The sequence below is a fragment of the Rhinopithecus roxellana genome, chromosome 15 (genome assembly GCF_007565055.1).
Source record: "Rhinopithecus roxellana isolate Shanxi Qingling chromosome 15, ASM756505v1, whole genome shotgun sequence".
Taxonomy (NCBI): domain Eukaryota; kingdom Metazoa; phylum Chordata; class Mammalia; order Primates; family Cercopithecidae; genus Rhinopithecus; species Rhinopithecus roxellana.
This window is the reverse complement of record NC_044563.1, coordinates 56714996-56733820: the sequence shown is the minus strand read 5'-3', so window position 1 is coordinate 56733820 and position 18825 is coordinate 56714996. Positions and strand designations below refer to the sequence as shown.

At 53.2% G+C, this 18825-nt stretch overlaps 1 protein-coding gene across 3 annotated transcripts in view; it reads right to left on the bottom strand.

Moving 5' to 3' along the window:
- Positions 1–18825, bottom strand: part of GDPD5 (glycerophosphodiester phosphodiesterase domain containing 5) — a 91061-nt gene that overhangs the window by 10206 nt on the left and 62030 nt on the right. For 2 of the 3 annotated variants that reach the window (XM_010366793.2, XM_010366792.2), the window contains exons 4-9: positions 17249–17352; positions 12485–12578; positions 11547–11606; positions 4993–5091; positions 4614–4707; positions 4078–4223 (exon numbers count right to left, since the gene is read on the bottom strand). In XM_010366793.2, the coding sequence (XP_010365095.1) occupies positions 4078–4223; positions 4614–4707; positions 4993–5091; positions 11547–11606; positions 12485–12578; positions 17249–17352 (597 nt within the window). Of the gene's footprint in view, positions 1–4077; positions 4224–4613; positions 4708–4992; positions 5092–5480; positions 6304–6415; positions 7424–11546; positions 11607–12484; positions 12579–17248; positions 17353–18825 lie in introns of those variants that run through there. The other variant, XM_010366794.2, reaches the window with a different exon arrangement.

Genomic DNA, 18825 nt, shown 5'->3' with positions numbered 1-18825 from the left:
CAAACTAAGGATTGGGCTAAGCCCAGGCCCATGAGGGATGGTCCCAGGGAAGAAGAGACGGAGGACACCCCATCCCCTACCCCGCCCCTGTCAGTGAAGGGGTGAAGTGGGAAGGATTCCCATGGCTGATCTCATTCATTCCCACTGAAGACAATCCTGTTCCTACCTTCTCTCCCTCTGGCGACGATGTTCCCCAGCCACTCCCCTCTTCTGTGACACATCCTAGCACTGGGGAGCCAGGGAGTGGTGAGGGCTTTGGAACAGACTGAAAAGGTGCAATTCCACTTCCCAGACACAGAGCCTGGGCATCAGTTTCTTTAGCTATCAAATGGGCGAACACTATCAACCTCATAGGTGAGATAACAAATGTCAGAGACCCTAACCCAGGACCAGGCACACAGCAGGGTCTCTGTTATGAGTTTCTTTCTTCCCCTGTCCCTGGCACACAGCACTGTTGGAGGACATGTTACCTGTCTCCCAGACCAGTGGGCTGTGTGAGGCACTCCCAGGGGGAGCAGGACTATAAAGGCATGAAGAGAGAGGCACAGACTCAGTGGAATCCCACCCATCTCTAAATATCCTGTGGCCGGGCCTTCCACCAGGGACCACTTGACAGGGGCCCATGCTCCCTGCTGCATGGGCTGGGGCTGCAGAAAGCAGAAGCTTGGGAGGGGTTACGAAGACCCTCAGGGCAGAGGAAGTGTTTGGGAAGGGGAAAGTCTTTTTTGGAAGCTTTTAGACACAGTTAAGGTCTCTCTGGGTTAGGTGCTGGCCTCCTGGAGAAAGATGTGGAAACCTGGCCCTCCCTGGCCAGACTCAGGACTCCAGGAAGGCCCCAGAAGCATACATGTTGCTGGGGTGAATTCTTAGTCTCCATCTCAGAGCTTGCGCCTGCCTCAGGCCCGTCCAAGTGGGGTTCTGTTGTCAGGAAGTTGTCCATGGGGGCAGGGGGTAGTTACTCAGGTGGGCAGGGCACTATGGTTAAGAGACCTGGATTTATAAAACAGCAACTCAAAGTATTATTAAAAAAGAGTCCTAGGCCGGGCGCGGTGGCTCAAGCCTGTAATCCCAGCACTTTGGGAGGCCGAGACGGGCGGATCACGAGGTCAGGAGATCAAGACCATCCTGGCTAACACGTTGAAACCCCGTCTCTACTAAAAAAACTACAAAAAACTAGCCGGGCGAGGTAGCGGCGCCTGTAGTCCCAGCTACCCGGGAGGCTGAGGCAGGAGAATGGCGTGAACCCGGGAGGCGGAGCTTGCAGTGAGCTGAGATCCGGCCACAGCACTCCAGCCCGGGTGACAGAGCAAGACTCCGTCTCAAAAAAAAAAAAAAAAAAAAAAAAAAAAAAAAAAGAGTCCTAGCTTCAGAGTTAGTGCAATCAAATATTAAAGTACACGTACACATACGCACAGAGGGACAGGCCGCATCTGCATAGGAACGACACGTCCGGGGCACACAGTCTCTAAGACAGAGATGTACACTTGGGCCCACCACACACAGACATGTGGACCCAGAGTCAGAGACCCCCAAGGCAATGCACAGGGACACACAGAGACGACCCTTGCCAGCCCCTCAAAAGCTACCACCAGGGCATGATCAGTCAGTTGCAGAATGTGAAAAATCCCACAGGACAAATGACTGAGTTTCTCAGGACAAATGAACAGCCTAAGGGAAAAAAGGGAGGGTGTTTTTTTTTTTTTTTTTTTTTTTTTTGAGACAGAGTTTCACTCTTGTTGCCCAGGCTGGAGTGCAATGGTGCAATCTCGGCTCACTGCAACCTCTGCTTCCTGGGTTCAAGTGGTTCTCCTGTCTCAGTCTCCTGAGTAGCTGGGATTACAGGCATGCGCCACCACACCAGCTAATGTTGTATTTTTAGTAGAGATGGGGTTTTTCCACGTTGGTCAGGCTGGTCTCGAACTCCTGACCTCAGGTGATCCGCCTGCCTCGGCCTCCCAAAGTGCTGGGATTATAGGCATGAGCCACCGAGTCCGGCGAGGGGATTGTTACAGACCAAAAGGCACTCCGGAGACACACCAACCAGATGCATGCTGTGGACTGCATTTGGATCCTGATTTTTTTTTTTTTTTTTTTTTGAGACGGAGTCTTGCTCTGTCACCCAGGCTGGAGTGCAGTGGCCGGATCTCAGCTCACTGCAAGCTCCACCTCCCGGGTTCACGCCATTCTCCTGCCTCAGCCTCCCGAGTAGCTGGGACTACAGGCGCCCGCCACCTCGCCCGGCTAGTTTTTTGTATTTTTAGTAGAGACGGGGTTTCACCGTGTTAGCCAGGATGGTCTCGATCTCCTGACCTCGTGATCCGCCCGTCTCGGCCTCCCAGGATCCTGATTTTTAACAACTAAACTGTAAAAAGATATTTTTGAGACAATAAAGGGAAATCGAACATGGATTCTATTTTAGATAATATTAAGGAATCATTATCCTTAATATTGGCTGGGTGTAATAACAGCATTGTGGTTATGTATCTTTCTAAAGTCCTCATGTGTACAGATATATCCTGAAGTGCCTATGGGTAAGATGATGCGATGCCTAAGATTTGCTTTACTGCCCCAGAAAAAAAAGGAGCAGACAGATGAAGCAAGAATGGCCAAATGTTGATAAGTATGGGATCGGATTCATTACATCCTTCTTCATTAGGTGAGTCATTATACGCTTTTCTCCACTTCTACATATATTTGATCTTTTTCTACTAAAGAAAACCATCTTCGCTGGGGCCACCTCACACACCCACCTTCCTGCTTCAGCATACCACTTGTGTCCCCTAGCCGCTGGAGGGAGCCCGGGAGATGGTAATCTGAGTTACGGAGACAGGAGAGGCCGTCATTTTGAGCCCCTCAGAAGAGTTCCCCTGTCCCCGCTGGGAAGGCTGGGCTCCAACTGATCCTCACAATAACCAGCAGCAGGGGCATCCATACCTTTGAGGCACAGAGTGGACTGGTGACCCCCTCCAAGATGCACAGGCAGCATGTGGCCAAACTGGACCCCAGATCCAGATCCCCAGTGGCTGCCTCTGGGAGGGGCTGGGGTCAGCACGGGAGTCTGGCTCAGGGGCTGGAGTCTTATTGAGAAAATAACACCCACCACACACAGGGGGCCAGACTTCCAGAGTGAGTGGTAGCCCGGCAGACCCAGCACCTCCTTCTAAAGCAGTTATGTGAGGCCCCCTTACTACCCTGAGGTCCCACAACAGCCTGAAACACCGGGAAGCCAAGCCCTCAGGAAGTGCCCACACCCCCGCCCCCTCAGCAGGGTGGGAGTGGTACTGCCTCTGTTGAGAAGCCCAGGGTTCAAGGCTTTCATGGAGGAAGAGACCCTGGTCCAGAGAGATGGCCGTGCCCAAGGTAACAGCAGTGTCTACCTCTTACTTTCTGTGCGCCACGTGCATTATCTGGGCACTGCACACATGCTAACTCCTGCTCCTCATAGTCCCACGGCAGGTGCTCTCTTTAATCCCATGGTACAAGACGAGGAAACCAGGCACAGAGATGGAAACTGTTGGGGCTCCCACAGCTGGTGAGGGCCTGTGCCGGGATGCTAACTCAGGCAGCACAGCTCTGGAGCCTGCCCTCTCACCGAAGCTCTCCTGCAGGGCCATGGGGCGCCCCAGTGGCAGAATGCGGCACTGACTTTGACCCCTTCCTCTCTCTCCAACTCAAGCTGGTTCAGCCGTACTCACTGTCACAGTGGGCTCTGAGCTGCCTCCCAGCTCTCCTGGAGGGTTCTCCTGATGCCTGGTGGCAGCCCCCAGGCCCCACACTCAGCATCCATCTCCTGGGCCTTCCTAACCTGCACCTGGGTCTAGCCTGGGCCTAAAACCCTTCTGCATCTTCACAGGGCACTTAAGACAAAAGTGAAATCTTTTTAGGAAGACGCCTTCAGGACGCTTCAAGATGTGCTTCCATCCCAGCACTCCTGGCCTTTTTACCAATCCTTCCCATGCACCTCCCCTCAAAAAGCTACAGATGGTTGCTACTGTTACATATATCAATTTCCCAAGAAGGTCTCCCCCATCGCACCCCACCCCCATGGGGCTGTTAGGACTCTGAGGTGGCACTCACCATGGGGGCCCCACGGTGGCCAATGAGGGCGGGCTTGGGGCCAAGGTCCTTCTTCTCCATGATGCAGGGAGAAGAGATGGTGAGAGGGGCCAGGTAGAGGGCAAACACCACGGTGAAGAAGGTACAGAGAATGGTCACCTGGGAGGCTGCAGGTAAGGGGCTGTTAGTGCTGCCTGGTGAGCCCTGGGCAGGTTGGGGTGCAATGCTACACCCCTCTACCCCCGACCCGTCAGGATCCAGGCACTTTTGGAGGCAGCCTTTATTCTTGCTGGGAAGGTGAACCCCGCCTCTAACTCACACAGACACACGTGCATGCAGGCAGAGAGAGACATGGAGGAGGAATACAGTGTGAGGCCGACCAAAGCTGCAACCCTCCATGGACTCTGTGGGCCACTCTGAGCCAGGATCCCCCTCACTGAGTGCAGGGACCCCACCCCATCCCCAGGCCACCCAGGGAAAGCCCAGGTCATGGCAGCGCCAGCTGGTCTTGGCACCTGCAGGGATTGGAGGGGCAGGCCCTTCACAATTCTACTCACAGGTCCGCTCTGCGCGGGCAAACTGCCCTGCCACAATCCAGGAGAGCACGGTGACTGCTGCCAGGGCCCCCACATGCAGGAATGGCGCTGTGCCCTGCGTGCAGGGAGAGGGAAGGGAGACCAATGACGCCCAGCTCTGCCCAGACCCTGTGTCACCAGCCTCCTACTTCTACCCATGGGCAGGCAACCATGTCTCCACCTGCCAACTGAGGACACTGGGAGCCTCAGGACCCTGGCATCCTCCCTAGTTCTGACCTGCTCTGTGACTCTGGGCCCCTCCCTGCCCCTCTTTCGGCCTTGGTCTAGAGGAAGGGAAATGACAGAAACGCTGTTGTGAGGGTCCTGGGGGAGCAGCCATCCAGGCCCCCTCCCCACTCACCTGCAGGGAGATCAGCAGCACCTCCCACTCGTCCTCCCACAGCTGGGCCACGGCCGACATGGCCACCACCGTGGACGCCAGGATGACTACCAGCCCGATCTGGAGGGGGAAGAGTCACCAGACAGAGACTCAGAGTGGGTGGGAGGGTTCCCAGTGTGTCTAAGAGAGGCACCAAAGGGAGAGACAGAGGGAGCAGGAGAGGCCGATGGAGCAGGGCAGAGGGGAGGGAAGAAAGAGACAGGCATGGGCTGCCAGGAAACCAGAGACTGGCAGACAGACACAGCAGGGAGAGACTGAGGCAGGAGGAGGCTGGCAGACCCAGCGAGGAAGGGACAGCGAGAAATGAAAGGGAGGATGGGGACAGGAGGAGGAGGGAGCTGTGAGGAGGGAGGACATTCAGTAGGGATACCTCCCTGGGCCTGGCAGGTTAGTTACACCCGCCCAGCCTCCTGTCACCTCAGCATGGCACAGCAGAGGAGGAAACCCACTTGCCAAGGCCATGCCCAGGCCTTAGGGGAAGGAGGCTGAGGACCTGGGTCCACTGCAGGAGCCTGGAGTGGGCTCCCTGGGCTGGGCTCACAGTGGCACTTCAGGCAGGGGTGGGTGGTGAAACACAGCTCCACTTGCCCCATCTCCACAGTGTGCCCTCTCCCGGACTCCCAGCATCCAGGTCCACCATTATGGGGGCCACCCTCCTTGCAGCCTCCAGAAGAAAGCAAAGCACAGCTCTCATGGAGGATGAGGTGGCACCTCCAAGGGACAGAGATCTCTGGGGACAGGTGAGACCTGAAATCTTCAACCATGTGAAGCTCAGCAGAGGTTTTCGGCTCCTCGGCCCCCAGCCCCTTGCCCCTGGCCATGGATCTCACTCCACCCACCACCCTCCCCACCCCCAGGCCTGTCTCTCTAAAGCCCAGGTTGTGGCTCTTCTCCAAAGCCTCCCGCAGCTCCCAGTCTCTGGAAGGGTCAAAGCCGCCACCTCTGTCTCCCTGGTTTCTCTAGACTCGTCTCCCACCTCCCTCCAAAGGCCTGTCCTCCCACAGCACTGCCAGCTGCCCTGCCTCCCTGGAGCCATTCTCGCTGCTGGCAGGGCCCTCACTCCCTTTCTCCCGAGGCAACTTTTCCCAGAGGCAGCAGCGGCCAAGAACCCTCTGACGCTGAGCAGGGACAGTGGCATTTCTAGACGATGAGCGTGGGGCGGTGGCCAGCATCTCCGCTCCCTGCCCAGGGACCTTCACTCGCTGGCGGGGAAGGCTGAATCTCGCCTGGATGAAGTTTCCCTTTGGGGGCTTTTCATTACAGCCCATCAGCCTGGAAACGAATGTTCCCCCACAAGACGCGAGTGAGGCCGAGACAGGTGAGCAGCTGGAGGGGCTGTGACATGCGGGCTCAGGGCTCAGGGCGGGAAGAGGCACAAGCGTGCCTGGGCCTGTGGGGGTGCTTCGCGTGGTCCCCAGGTTGGTTCAGCGGAGGTATGGGCATCCTCATCTCACACACGGGAAGCGAGGTTCGGGGAGCGGAACAGCTGGCTGGGTCACGGAGCCTCGAAGGGGCAGAACCAGAAGCGAACACCTTCTGGGCATCTCAGGGGGTGAGGGGGTGTGTGCTTTCTCTGACAGCACGCTGGGCTGTGCAGTCTCAGGGAGGTCCAGCGGCGCCTCCGAACCCCTGAGAACCCCGCCCTCGGCACTCAGGCCCCTCCTCCCGGCTGACCCCGGCGCGCAGCTGCCCCCTTGTGGCCATCGTGGGAGGAGGCCCTGCACACAGCGAGTTAAGGGTGGTTTCTGGGAGCGTCTCATCACAATACCTAACTGTTAATGGAAATGACTTGCAATAAAACTGATTCCCCAAACCCTAATACAACTAAAAATGTTATTATCTCTGGGTTCCACAGTTGCTTTGGCGGTAATCATCACGCTCAGCAACATCACTGCATGTTCAGTGTCTGTGGGACTCCCCCTACCTTGCATCATTAAGTCACAGCAATAGCACTGACGCCCAACAACGCAACCACCATCGCTCCTGAAATCTGACTGAGAAGGATGAATCCCACCCTAAAGGCCTAGAGACAGACCACCGTCCTCCTCTGAGAAAGTGGCCTTGAGTTCTCTGTCCTTGTGGGACTGTGGCTTGTAATGGCAATGGTGGGAACAGGGGATACAATAGAGTCTTTCATTCACTCGATGAGTCTGGCCAGGGTGTTGGGACCTGAGAGAAGGTGGAATCCTGCCTTGCAGAGGTGCAATGGCTGGCCTCTTAGGGGTATCTGACCTCTGGGATTTGCAGTCCAAATGGCAGACAGTTGGCCCAGGGTTAAGAGCCTCACTTGAGTCACAGTCTTCAGTCAAATCCTGGCTCTGCTACCTACTGGGGATCTTTCCACATCCTCTCCAGGAACCTTTCCAGAGCTGTGAAACAGGGATAGTGAGTACCTACGTGGAAGGCGGTTGGGGAAGATCAATGAGGAAATGCAAGTGAAATGCTTAGTACAATGGCTGGTCAGAAGAAAATGCTTACTAAGTATCAGTGGTATCATTTAAAAAAGTGAGCATGGTATCACGGGAAAAGGGTTATCGTAAGGAGTGAAATGATTGTGATTTTCTGAGTGAAAGGTGCCCGACACATGTGGTCAGCACCCGATAAATGATGGTTACTGCTGTTATGGTGAACACAGTGCCTGGCACACGCAGGAGGCGCTCAGTGAATGTGCCTTCCTTAAGCCGCTGCTGGAGGGACAGAGGCTGGACACCAGGAAAAACCATAAAGCTGGGGCCAGTGCATGGAGAGAAGTCTGAATTCACAGGAGAGGTGATGAAGTAGACACAGCAGATGGCAGGTAGAGGCTGATGGAGGCTTGGTAGGAGGCAGAAGCCCCAGCCCCAGCCCAGCTAGTAACTTGCCTTGGGGCCGTGTGGTACCCAGTGCTCCTCTCTGGGGTTCAGGTTGGGTCCCTGACAGACACCTCCTCTGTGCAGGTCCTGGGTTGGGGGCTGTTGCCACTGAGGCAGGGGAGTCAGGCGAGGACACAAGAGCAGTGCAGTAGTGTGCTCAGGGCAGGCTGGGGAGGTGTGAGCTGTAACCAAAGCACCTCACAGAGGGTGGTAGGTGGGACAGGAAGCGGGGCATCTCAGTGAAAGGGCCTCTTGTTTACTGTAAAGCTCCCAAGAATCCTTCAGCCTGCTCCCTCACCTCCTGGGTACATCATTTTCTCTTGAACACTCACCTGGGAGAGATTTCTGGGAAACAGGAGATTTTGGCAGATTGGGGAGGAGGAGGGAGGAGATCTGGTCCCCATATGGGCACCAGATCTACTCAGCACCCAGCCTGCTGTGAATGGCTCCCTCTTACCCTGTCCTGAGCATCTCTGTCCTCCCCTCCTCAGGACCCAGGGGAACCAGAGACTCTCAAAATAAAGTTCATGATTAAAACATACTATAAAACTGTGGTCTTTAGAGTGCTGTGATACTGATATAAGACCAGATAGATAAATGAAAATAAGCAAAAAGTTCAGAAATAGATCTGAATACATAAAGAAAATTTAGTGTATGATAAAAATAGCATCTCAAATGAGTAAAGGGCAAATTCTCAGTAGAGAGAGTTGGGAACATTGGGAAGCCATCTAAAAAGAACAGAGTAAGATCACACTATACCCCAAAATAGCTTCCAAAAAGAGAAAAAATAAATGTTAAAAACGTGGAGATATATAATTACCAAGTGACACCATAGAGCAATTTTTATAATCTTGGAGTGGGAAAGACCTTTCTGAGTCTGACACAAAACCAAGGAGTTATCAAGAGATGACAGATTCAAGTACGTAACAATTAAAAAAAAATATACCCCCATGGTAAAAACACAATGAACAAAGTCAAAGGATGAATGACAAACTAGGAAGAATTATTTGCAGTTTGTTAGCCAAATAGCTAATTTCCCACATCTATAAAGTGTTCCTGCAAATGAATAAGCAAAAAGCAATGGCAAAAACGGCAAAAGACATGAAGAGACAGTTTTATAGAAAAGAAAACACAAGTTACTCAGCCAAACATGTGAAAAATGTGAATGAATCTAACTCGCCCGAAGGGAAATGCAAATGAAAACTACAGCAAGATACCATTTTTCACCCATCAGACTGACAAAAGCCAAGAAATCAGCTGATGCTTTATGGGCAAGGGTGTTTTTATAGAACAACCATCCATTGCTAAGAGAGCATGAATCGGTGGCACTTGGCAAGGAGGCCATTTGGCAAGATCAAAATAATGAAAGTACACATTCTTCACCCAGAAATTCCTCTCCCAGGTCACCGCCACATCGTCCTGGCAAAAGACAGAAAGCAGCTAGGATGTTGATCTGATCTATCAACAGGGAACTGGCTAGATGCCTAGGGAATCAGGTAATATCCAGACCAGGGAGCAGGAGAAAGGGATGGACACCAACAGGGATGCTTTAACGCAGTGAAGAACAAGCTCCAAGAATTCTGTTAAGGTGCAGAACAGAGGGTGGAGTAGGCGACTGTTTGTGTTTAAAGAAAAAAGAAATGCATATGTACATGTGCATGTGCTTACAATCTGTCTGGAAAGATAGTGAGGAGACTTTCTTTGCATACTTTTTTGTGCTTTCTGTATTTTGAATCATGTCGATGTATTACATGGTCAAAAATTAATTAAAACAAAACAGGCAAAAAAGAATAAATTGTCCTTAGAATTTCAGAATCAAATCACAGAATCTTGGAAACAGAAGAGAATTTCCAGGCCAATTTCCAGGCCCTGCTGGAACACTCTGAGCTCTGGGGGACTCCCTCCTGGTGGGGCGGGCCCAGCTCTGGGTCAGCTCCACCTGGAAGGACCCTGCTCGTGCTGCGATCTCACAGAGGGGCAGAGGGCAGAGGAAGGCACCCTGGCAGCTGGCACCAGCATGGACAATGGAATCTGCTTCCTTACATTGATCTGCCAGCTCCAGCTGGCTCAGCGGCTCCATAGGTCTCTCCACTAGGATCAAGCAGGTCTGACCTTACCTGCTGAGAGCCAGGCATGGCCCCAGAAGGTGACCACAGCATGTGCCAGCTGCACCTAGGGTGCCAGCTGGTGCAGTTCTTTCAAATGCCAGCTTTGTGGCCAGGAGAAGAAAGTCCCTCACAGAGGGGACGGTGGAAGCCCAGAGGAGGCCTGTGAGTAGAGTGAGGGGCAGGAGGAAGGTGGAGGGACCAGGGGCTGCTCACGGCTCCTACACTCTAAGACTTCAGTCTCTGGGGTCTGACTCCCAAGCTCCAGGCCTGTGTAACAAACCAACCTCAGTGCCTCCCTGGATGCTCACAGGCACATCCCACTCCACACAGCCCAACCCAGGCTCATGCCATCCCCTCTTCCTTTCCTGTTCCACATCTGTCTTCCAGCTAGAAGTGAGCCCCTACCCTTGGAGTCACTCTGGCCCCATCTCATGGGCTCATGGTAGTTTCTGAACATTTCTGCCCTTTCCTAAATGGCAGGCCCACAGGGAGCCAGGCTCTGGGGAAAGGGAGATGATCCCAATGTTCCTGAGAGGGAGGGGCTCTGCCTTGTTAAGCTGGGTACCACTGTGTGCCCACCAGGGCCTCAAGAAGGCCAGGCATCAGAAACACACGTCAGCACCATGCCTGCAACGGACGTAAGGCAGAGAGTTAAGGCTCCAGAATTGTGTGAAGCCTGTCTGCTTTGGGCCCAGCCCTAAGGGGGTTACTGGGAACAGGGAGATGGAGGTTAACTCTGGCCTGCAAGGAGCACCTCGACTGGATGGGTCGGGGTCAGGAGGCAGACGGATACTAAAAACACAAAAACACAGCTCTTCAGACATGTAGCAGTGGGGGCTGCAGGGGCTGAGGAAGTCCCAGGAGAGAAGCCTGTGTATGTAGGGGAGGTACTGAGGAAGGGGTCCGAGAGAGAAAGGGAGGACAAGAGCAAACTGCTAAACAGGGGAAGGAGGCAGACATGCTGGGAGAGCATGGGATGTCTCATGTAGCAGAAGCTGAGGATGACTGTCCCATGACGGGTTGGGAGATGAGCAGGGGCCAGATCATGCCAGGTAGGGAAATTTGGGTCATCCTGGGAGTGGTGAAAAGGCTTTAAGTTGGGGAATGCCATCGCCAGATCACAGTTTTCAAAAGAGCTCACCAAAGAAGGAAGAGGCAGGTGAGACCCAAGGCAGGGCCCCCAGAGGGTGGGTGCCACGGTATGAGCTGTGGAGCTCTGCTGGTTAATCGCATGACTACGGGACCAGGAACCTGGATCTTCCATGTTTAAACTGGGAACCTTGGGCAAGTTACTTAACCTCTTTGTACTTCAGTTTCCCCAACCACAAAATGGAATGATAGCAGTACCTACATCACAAGGTTGCTGTGAGCGTTAAGAGAGTAAAGACGGGCGAGGTGAGAAACGTGCTTGGCACATAGTGAGTGCTCAGTATTAGCTATGAGAACAATTCTAACGGTGATCCAGGGTAGGGATATGGTGGCCAGGCCCTTCCTCTGCTGCTGCCACCTCCAACTTCCCCTGCCCTCTCCCTGCCCTGGCCGAGGCGGCCCTTACCTTGTGCAGCCAGTGCAGGTTCATCTGCTGCCCCACGGCAATGTGACATAGTGCCAGGACCTGAGGAGGGGCCCACAGGGTGATTGTCAGACCCGTGTGGGCGGGAAGGCTTTGCCAGTTTCTCAGACACCCTGCTCCCCACTGGTGCTCTGGGTCTGACCCTGGGCAGAGGCAGCAAACCTCCCTCCAGGCGATGGGAATGCCCTGCCCTCCCCAGCCCAGCCCAGACTAGCCAGCCTGAGCCTGGCCTCCTCCCAGATGATTCCAGGCCTCTAGGTTCTTCCTTTGTGGGACTCCCCATTAAGAGGTCACTGGGAGCTGCTGTACTTGGACTATGCAACTTCATTCATCAAACATTTTGGGAGTTCCAGTCCCTGGGATTCTGAAACAGACTTCAGCCTGTCCCCAAGGAGCCCCCAGTCCAGCATAGGGGATCCACCTGCATCTCAGTGAGTGGAATATTGGGAGCAAGAATCCAAAGCAGAGGCTCCTGTAAGAGGAAGCCTGCAGTGGGCCCTCTTAGCCAGGACAGCTCTCACTGGGTCCAGGGCAAACATTCCAGGAAGGGGCAGCCTAGAGAGATGGGCAAAAGCAAGAGGACTTCCTCCCCTGGGGGACCCAGGCCTCAGAGGTACAGCAGCCCTAGAGGCCCTGGGCAAAATCTGAATTCATGTGCCATATGTAGCCAACTTCCTACTAGTGACATGAAATAGCTTCTGATTAGTTGCTATTGTAAATTAACATAAAAATAAAAATTTTATACATATCTTTCTGTATTTTTGATTACTTCCTTAGGATAGATTCTTATAAACACAACATTCCTACAAATACAGCTTTCCCCTTTATACTAGGGTGGCGCCCTCCATCAGCCTAGCACAGGCCCAGTCTCCCTTTCCCTGGGAACAGGGCCACCTGCCCTCCAAAACAGCCCCACGTACCAGGAGGCCAGCGATGTACGCAAAGGCAGCAGCTGTGGTCACAAGGATGGGCACAGGCCAGTCGCTCCAGTAGCCCATGCGGTTGTAGAGGTACCTGCCAGGAGGAGAGGGGGCAGAGGTCAGACCTCCACCAGGCCACTGCCTGGCCAGGAATCAAGATGATCTGAGCCTCCACACAGACCACAGGCTGGGCTCAGTGACCAGGCCCTGCCCACCCAGCAATGAGACTCAGCGTTTGCCTGATGCTGTACTATGCCTGCTCATGGCAGCCACCGGGGGACCAAGAAATGTAAAGGAGAAAACAATGCCCCATAATCCTATTGGCCAGAAGTAATCATTCCCAAGACTGTGCTGGATCTTCCTCCTGTGGGTTCCCCCACCCCTGTGCCTATATGTTTGTATAAACAGCAAAGCCAGGACCCCATTGCACAAAGCAACACAGTCAGGAGCACGGGCTTTGAAGTGAGGCACACAGGCTGGATTCAAATCCCCTCTCTTCTCTGCTTTTCACTGTCTTGTAGGACCTTGTGGAGGACAGGCTTCACTGATTCTAAGATGCCATCAATTGTGACTGTCATCTCAACTTCAATGTTAAAATGTGAAAATTGGGGGTCTTAGAATTGACCGAATGTAATACTTGACTTCTCTGAGACTTAGTTTCCTCAACTATAGGATGGGGATAAGAAAGTGCCTTTCATGGGGTCTCATGAGGATAAAGTGAGGTGAGATGCATGGTAAGTACTCAATAAACTCTCTTGGTTTTTGTTTGTTTGTTTGAGACAGGGTCTCTGTCACTGAGGCTGGAATGTAGGGATGCGGACACGGCTCACTGAAGCTTTGACCTCCTGGGCTCAAGCGATCCTCCTACCTCAGCTGGAACCACAGGCACCCACCACCACATCTGGCTAGCTTTTTTTTTTTTTTTTTTGCATTTTTTGTTGAGGCAGGGTCTTGCCATGTTGCCCAGGCTGATCTCAAACTCCTGAGCTCAAGTGATCCTCTTACCTCAGCCTCTCAAAGTGCTGGGATTATAGGCGTGAGACACCACGCCTGGCCAACTGTCTTCTCAACACAAGCATTTACTTATGCCAGTAAAAATCCTGAGAAAATGTGATTTTTAAAACAGTCATGTGGTTTTCCACTGAATTAATGTACCATATGTAGCCAGCTTCCTACTAGTGGCATGAAATAGTTTCTAATTCTTCACTATTATAAATTAACATAAAAATGAAATTTGTATACATATCTTTCTGTATTTTTGATTACTTCCTGAGGATAGATTCCTACAGATACAATTATAGGGTCAAAGAGAATGAATTTTTTTTTTGAGACAGGGTCTTGCTATGTTGCCCAGGGTGAACTTGAATTCCTGGGCTCAAGCGATCCTCCTGTCTCAGCCTCCCTGGTGCCTGGGACTATAGGCATACACCACTGTGCCTGGTGGGAATGAACTTTTTAAGGGGCCTGATAGATAGTGCTTAGATGCTCCCCAGAAAGAATGAACTACCTACATCCTCCTTGTACAAAGGGGGAAACTGAGGCTCAAAAGAGGCAGCAATTTGTTCAAGGTCATTAGAAAATCCGAGTCAGCACCAGGCAGCTTCAGCCTGCTGTCATCTGGGACCTTGCCAGAGAGCTGGGAAGGGACACCAGGAAGACCCCACGGGGCATTTGCCCTCCCTGGCCCTCACCCTCAGAGTCCAGGGGAAAATCTACTGCCTGGCAGATCACTGAATGCACTCACCTTACCATACAGTTGGGAAACTGAGGCCTGAAGAGGGGCAAGGCTTGCTCCTGATAACTATTCCTGAAAGATGTTCTGGTCCCATTTGTCTCTCAAGTGTGACCACTTTTGGCAGGGAGGTCCTTCAGGACAGCAACAGCCCAGACAGCCCTCCCTGGCCTTCCTGTCTAGTGCTGATCCCTGGTTGTCACTCACACCACCCTCTTACTATATGAATTGAATTATTCTCAGATTTTTTTTTTTTTGAGACAGAGTATCACTCTGTTGCCCAGCCTGGAGTGCAGTGGTCTCCCAGCTACAGATGTGGTCTCCCAGGAAGCAGCCCTCATGTTTAGGTAGAGCTTTGAGTCCTCTCATGTTCATCATCTCAGTTCATCCTCAGAGAGATCTGATGAGGTCAGAGTTACTCCCATTTTACAGAATGGGGTAAAATGCGATTTCAGCTCACTGCACTGCAACCTCCAACTCCCAGGCTCAAGCAATCCTCCCACCTCAGCCTCCCAAGTAGCTGGGACCACAGGCATATGCCACCACACCTGGCTAATTTTTTGTAGTTTTTGTAGAGGTGGGGTTTTTTCATGTTGCCCAGGCTGATCTTGAACACCTTGGACTCATGCGATCTGCCTGCCAGGCCTCCCAACATGCTGAGATTACAGGCATGAGTCATTGTGCCTGGTTCCCAGAGACTCCTGAGACCATCAGGACTGGGCCAGGGCATCCTGAACCCCAGCACTGACTCCAAGAAACTGAGGTGACAGGCTGAAGGAGCCGCAGGTCTCCAGGCATCCCTAAGTGCCAGGCAGGCCTCCCCTTGCCACCTCTCCGACAGGGCAGGAACCCATCCTCCGCCTAAATCTCCCAGTGACAGGGAGTTCACTTTCTGGGTAGAGTGGGTGGCTCCATGGACATGATACAGTCAGGCAGGCTGAAGTCCCTGTCCCAGATCTGTCTGCTTCTTGCTGTGTGACATTGGAAAGGCTACTTAACCTCTCTAAGCCTTAGTCTCTTCAGTCTGTCCTCAATTCATGTTTTTGGCACTAACTGGTTGTGTGGCCATGAATGAGTCTTGCCCCTCTCTGGGCCTCCATTTCCCCATCTGTACATGATGGGGGTAGACTTGATGATCTTCTAGGCAGCAGACTTCCAGTTTGGAAGAACTGTCCAGGTCTGCAGTTGAGGCCCAATAGGGAACGTTCCCATTTACTCATGATGGTGCCCATGCTTTGGACATCTGCAAAGATGAATAATTGATTTATGGCATTTAATAAAGGCCAGAGGCCACCTCTGGGACTCTGCCGGGGCTCCGGCTCATCTTGCTTGGCTGCCGCAGAGCAGGGGTGCGACTGTAGCATATTCTTGATTATGTTCATTAATAACAGAGGCACAGCCTGGTGCCATGCGGGGAAAAGTGGATACCCAGCTCCATGAACAGAGTCCCAGGATCATCACAGAATCCTAAACCACAGGCTGTCAGAAGCCCAAGGTCCTGAAATCCCAAATACTAACATCATGCTGCCTCCCAGCTAGAGATGTGGTCTCCCAGGAAGCAGCCCTCATGTTTAGGTAGAGCTTTGAGCCCTGTTGTGTCCATCATCTCAGTTCATCCTCAGGAAGACCTGATGAGGTCAGAGTTATCCCATTTACAGAAGGAGAGGCTCAGAGAGCACTGGAGACTTGCTCACGGCCACGCTGACCTGAACATCTGATCAAAAGGAAGGAACAGGCCAGATGAGGTGGCTCACACCTGTAATCCCAGCACTTTGAAAGGCCGAGGCAGGCGGATCACGAGGTCAGGAGATTGAGACCATCCTGGCTAACACGGTGAACCCCATCTCTACTAAAAATACAAAAACTTAGCTGGGCGTGGTGGCGGGCACCTGTAGTCCCAGCAACTCGGGAGGCTGAGGTAGGAGAATGGCATGAACACGGAAGGCGGAGCTTACAGTGAGCTGAGATTGTGCCACTACACTCCAGCCTGGGCAACAGAGCAAGACTCCGTCTCAAAAAAAAAAAAAAAAAAGGAAGGAACAGCAATGGATGGGGAGTGAGGAGCCAGGCTTCCAAGCCCCAGCTCTGTCCCCAACTGGCTGTGTGACCTGGGCCTGTTTCCTTATCTGTCAATGGAACCCTGGGTCCTTGCCCTCCTCCCACGACCTCCCACAGCTTAACAAAAGGCAGGCAATGGAATGGGGAAGAAGAAAAAAACAGGTGCCCCTCCTGTACCCAGGTAAGTGGCTCAGACAGCCCTGCCTTTGGATCTGAGGTACCCACAAAGGACCTTGAGCTGTCCCCAAGCTCATCTGCCAGCCCCGCCCAGGGCCTAGCTAAGGGAGTTAGGAGGCCTAGGATCCAGGGCTATCTCCTCTGCAGAGACCTCTGAGCTGTAGATTTCTTGTCTACAAAGGGGGTGACCAGAGGCCCCAGCCCCGGCTGAGCCCTGGCCCAGCCTTATGTCCCTATTTTCCATGGTCACAGCACCAGGAAGGAGTGTCCTGTGTCTCCCCGGTGGGCTTTGGCTCCTGTAAGCCTTTGTTCTTTTAGGCTCCCCTCCACCTCTTCAGGAGGCCAGGAATGCAGGCTGAATCATCAATGCAAGCACCAAGGGGTCTCTAAGACCAGCAGCTAAAGTTCCCCAGGTTTCAATCCCAGCCATTCTTTAAGGCCCAGTTCCCATGCCTCTTCCTCCAGGAAGCCTTCCCTAAATTCCCAGTGGGACTCCCCTCAGGGCATGGATCTCTCTTTGTGTCCTCCTCTTCTTTCTTGCCAGTCTGTGATACAATCCCCACCCACACCTCAGGCACTTCCCACTATAGTCCCACACCAGCCTCCTCACCAAAGCCCTGGAGGCAGGCAGGACAGAGGCTCCCAGGGAGTAGGCCCTGCCCAGGGCCACACAGAGAGCTGGTGGCAGAGCTCAGAGGGCCAACCTGGGAGACAGGCTCTAACTCCAGCCCCCAGGTCCCAGCTACTGGATACCTGGCTCCCGGCCCCTTCCTCCCCTGCCCACTGCCCCCACTCACCAGTTGAATTCATCATAGTCATTGTGGACTTCCCACCAGAAGTAGAGCCAGGTGAGCGTGAGGCCGAAGGTGAAGGTGAGGAGCAGGAACCAGAGGCGCTCCCACTGGAAGAGCAGAGGATGAGGGGGTTAAGCAGGTCAGGGGCCAGCCCTTTAGGCTGCCTCCCAACAGAATGTATCCCCCTCCCTCCCACTTTGTAGCCAAATCTGCCAGGCAGGAATTCCTGCCCTCTTTACCTTGGGAGAAACTGAGGTTCAGAGAGGGGAAGTGACCTGTCCACCATCACCAAGCCCAAAGTCACAGAGTGGTGGAGAGCCAGGGGCAGTCAGAGCCTCCCTGCTGGGGCTGTGCTTTTTTCACTGTGGCCTGCAGCCTTTCCATCATGTACTGCTCTCCCTATTCTGGGGATGGCTCCCTTGGTGTGGGCACAGTGATCGGCAGTCTGTGAAGTCACATCCCTCACACACATGCCTACAAAGAAGGCACTGTTCTTCTCCACCTCCACCCCCTGCTACCGAGAAAAACACTGAGGCCCAGAGAGGCCAAGTGACTTGCCCAGGTCACACAGCAAGTTAGCAGAGGATTAAGGACCAGCACCCTGGTCTCTGGACTGGAAGAAGTACAGAAGTGCTGTGTTCTGCTGCCTCCACTGGGCCAGATACCCCTGTCTCCAGCCAGGTGGAAGTGGGCTGGCGGGGGACACTGACACCACCACTGCTGTTTCCTGAGGGGCCAGCTCAGGCGTCTGCAGGCACTTCCTCCTGGACCTCTGGTTTCTCCCTGCTTTCATCCGTCCCCTTATCTTAGAAGCACAAAAAGCTTGGAATATCCTGCATCCCAGGAAACTGCTGAGATCATCAGAACAAGTCAACAGCCCTTGAGGAGAGGTCAATGTGAGGAAGAACCAAGACTACCTTTCCCTTGAGGGTGTAGTCACGGAGGCAGCCCTACCTCTGGGCTCCCTGCTATGTTTCTAAACCATCCCAGTTTAACCTCCTCATGGCTCCTTACTGATACCCGACCTGGAGTGTGGCCCCCTGATCTCTCCAGCTTCGATGTCCACAACCAGTTCCTGCAACCTGGAAGGGCCACTGTCTGTGGGCTTGTTCCCTGAACATTCCCACTCACCTTTCAAGTCAGCTCAAATATCACTGCCTCTGTGAAGCCTTCCTGGATCCACCCTGCCACCCTCGTGCCTGCTGCACTGCTCCCGCAGCATCAGCATCCCTCTGTCTAAACTCACGCTCTGCACACCATGACCTGCTCACTGTGTCCCCCAGACAAGTGTGGGTTCTGCAAGGATGGAGACTGAGCCGACTTCCACTCCACTAGTACTTTATGACCACATGCAGGATTGGGCAGGAAGGAGGGAAAGTCCTCTCACTGTCCAGAATCCCTCCATCCCCACACCATGCAGATACCATCAGTCTACCAGGGAACCTCAGATCCCTGTCACCACTTACAAGCTATGTAACCTTGGGCAAAGTACTCATCCTTTCTGTAACTCAGTTTTCACCTCTGTGAAATGAGGGCAATACTAGTACTTATGCCATGGGATTGATGGAGAATTAAATGAG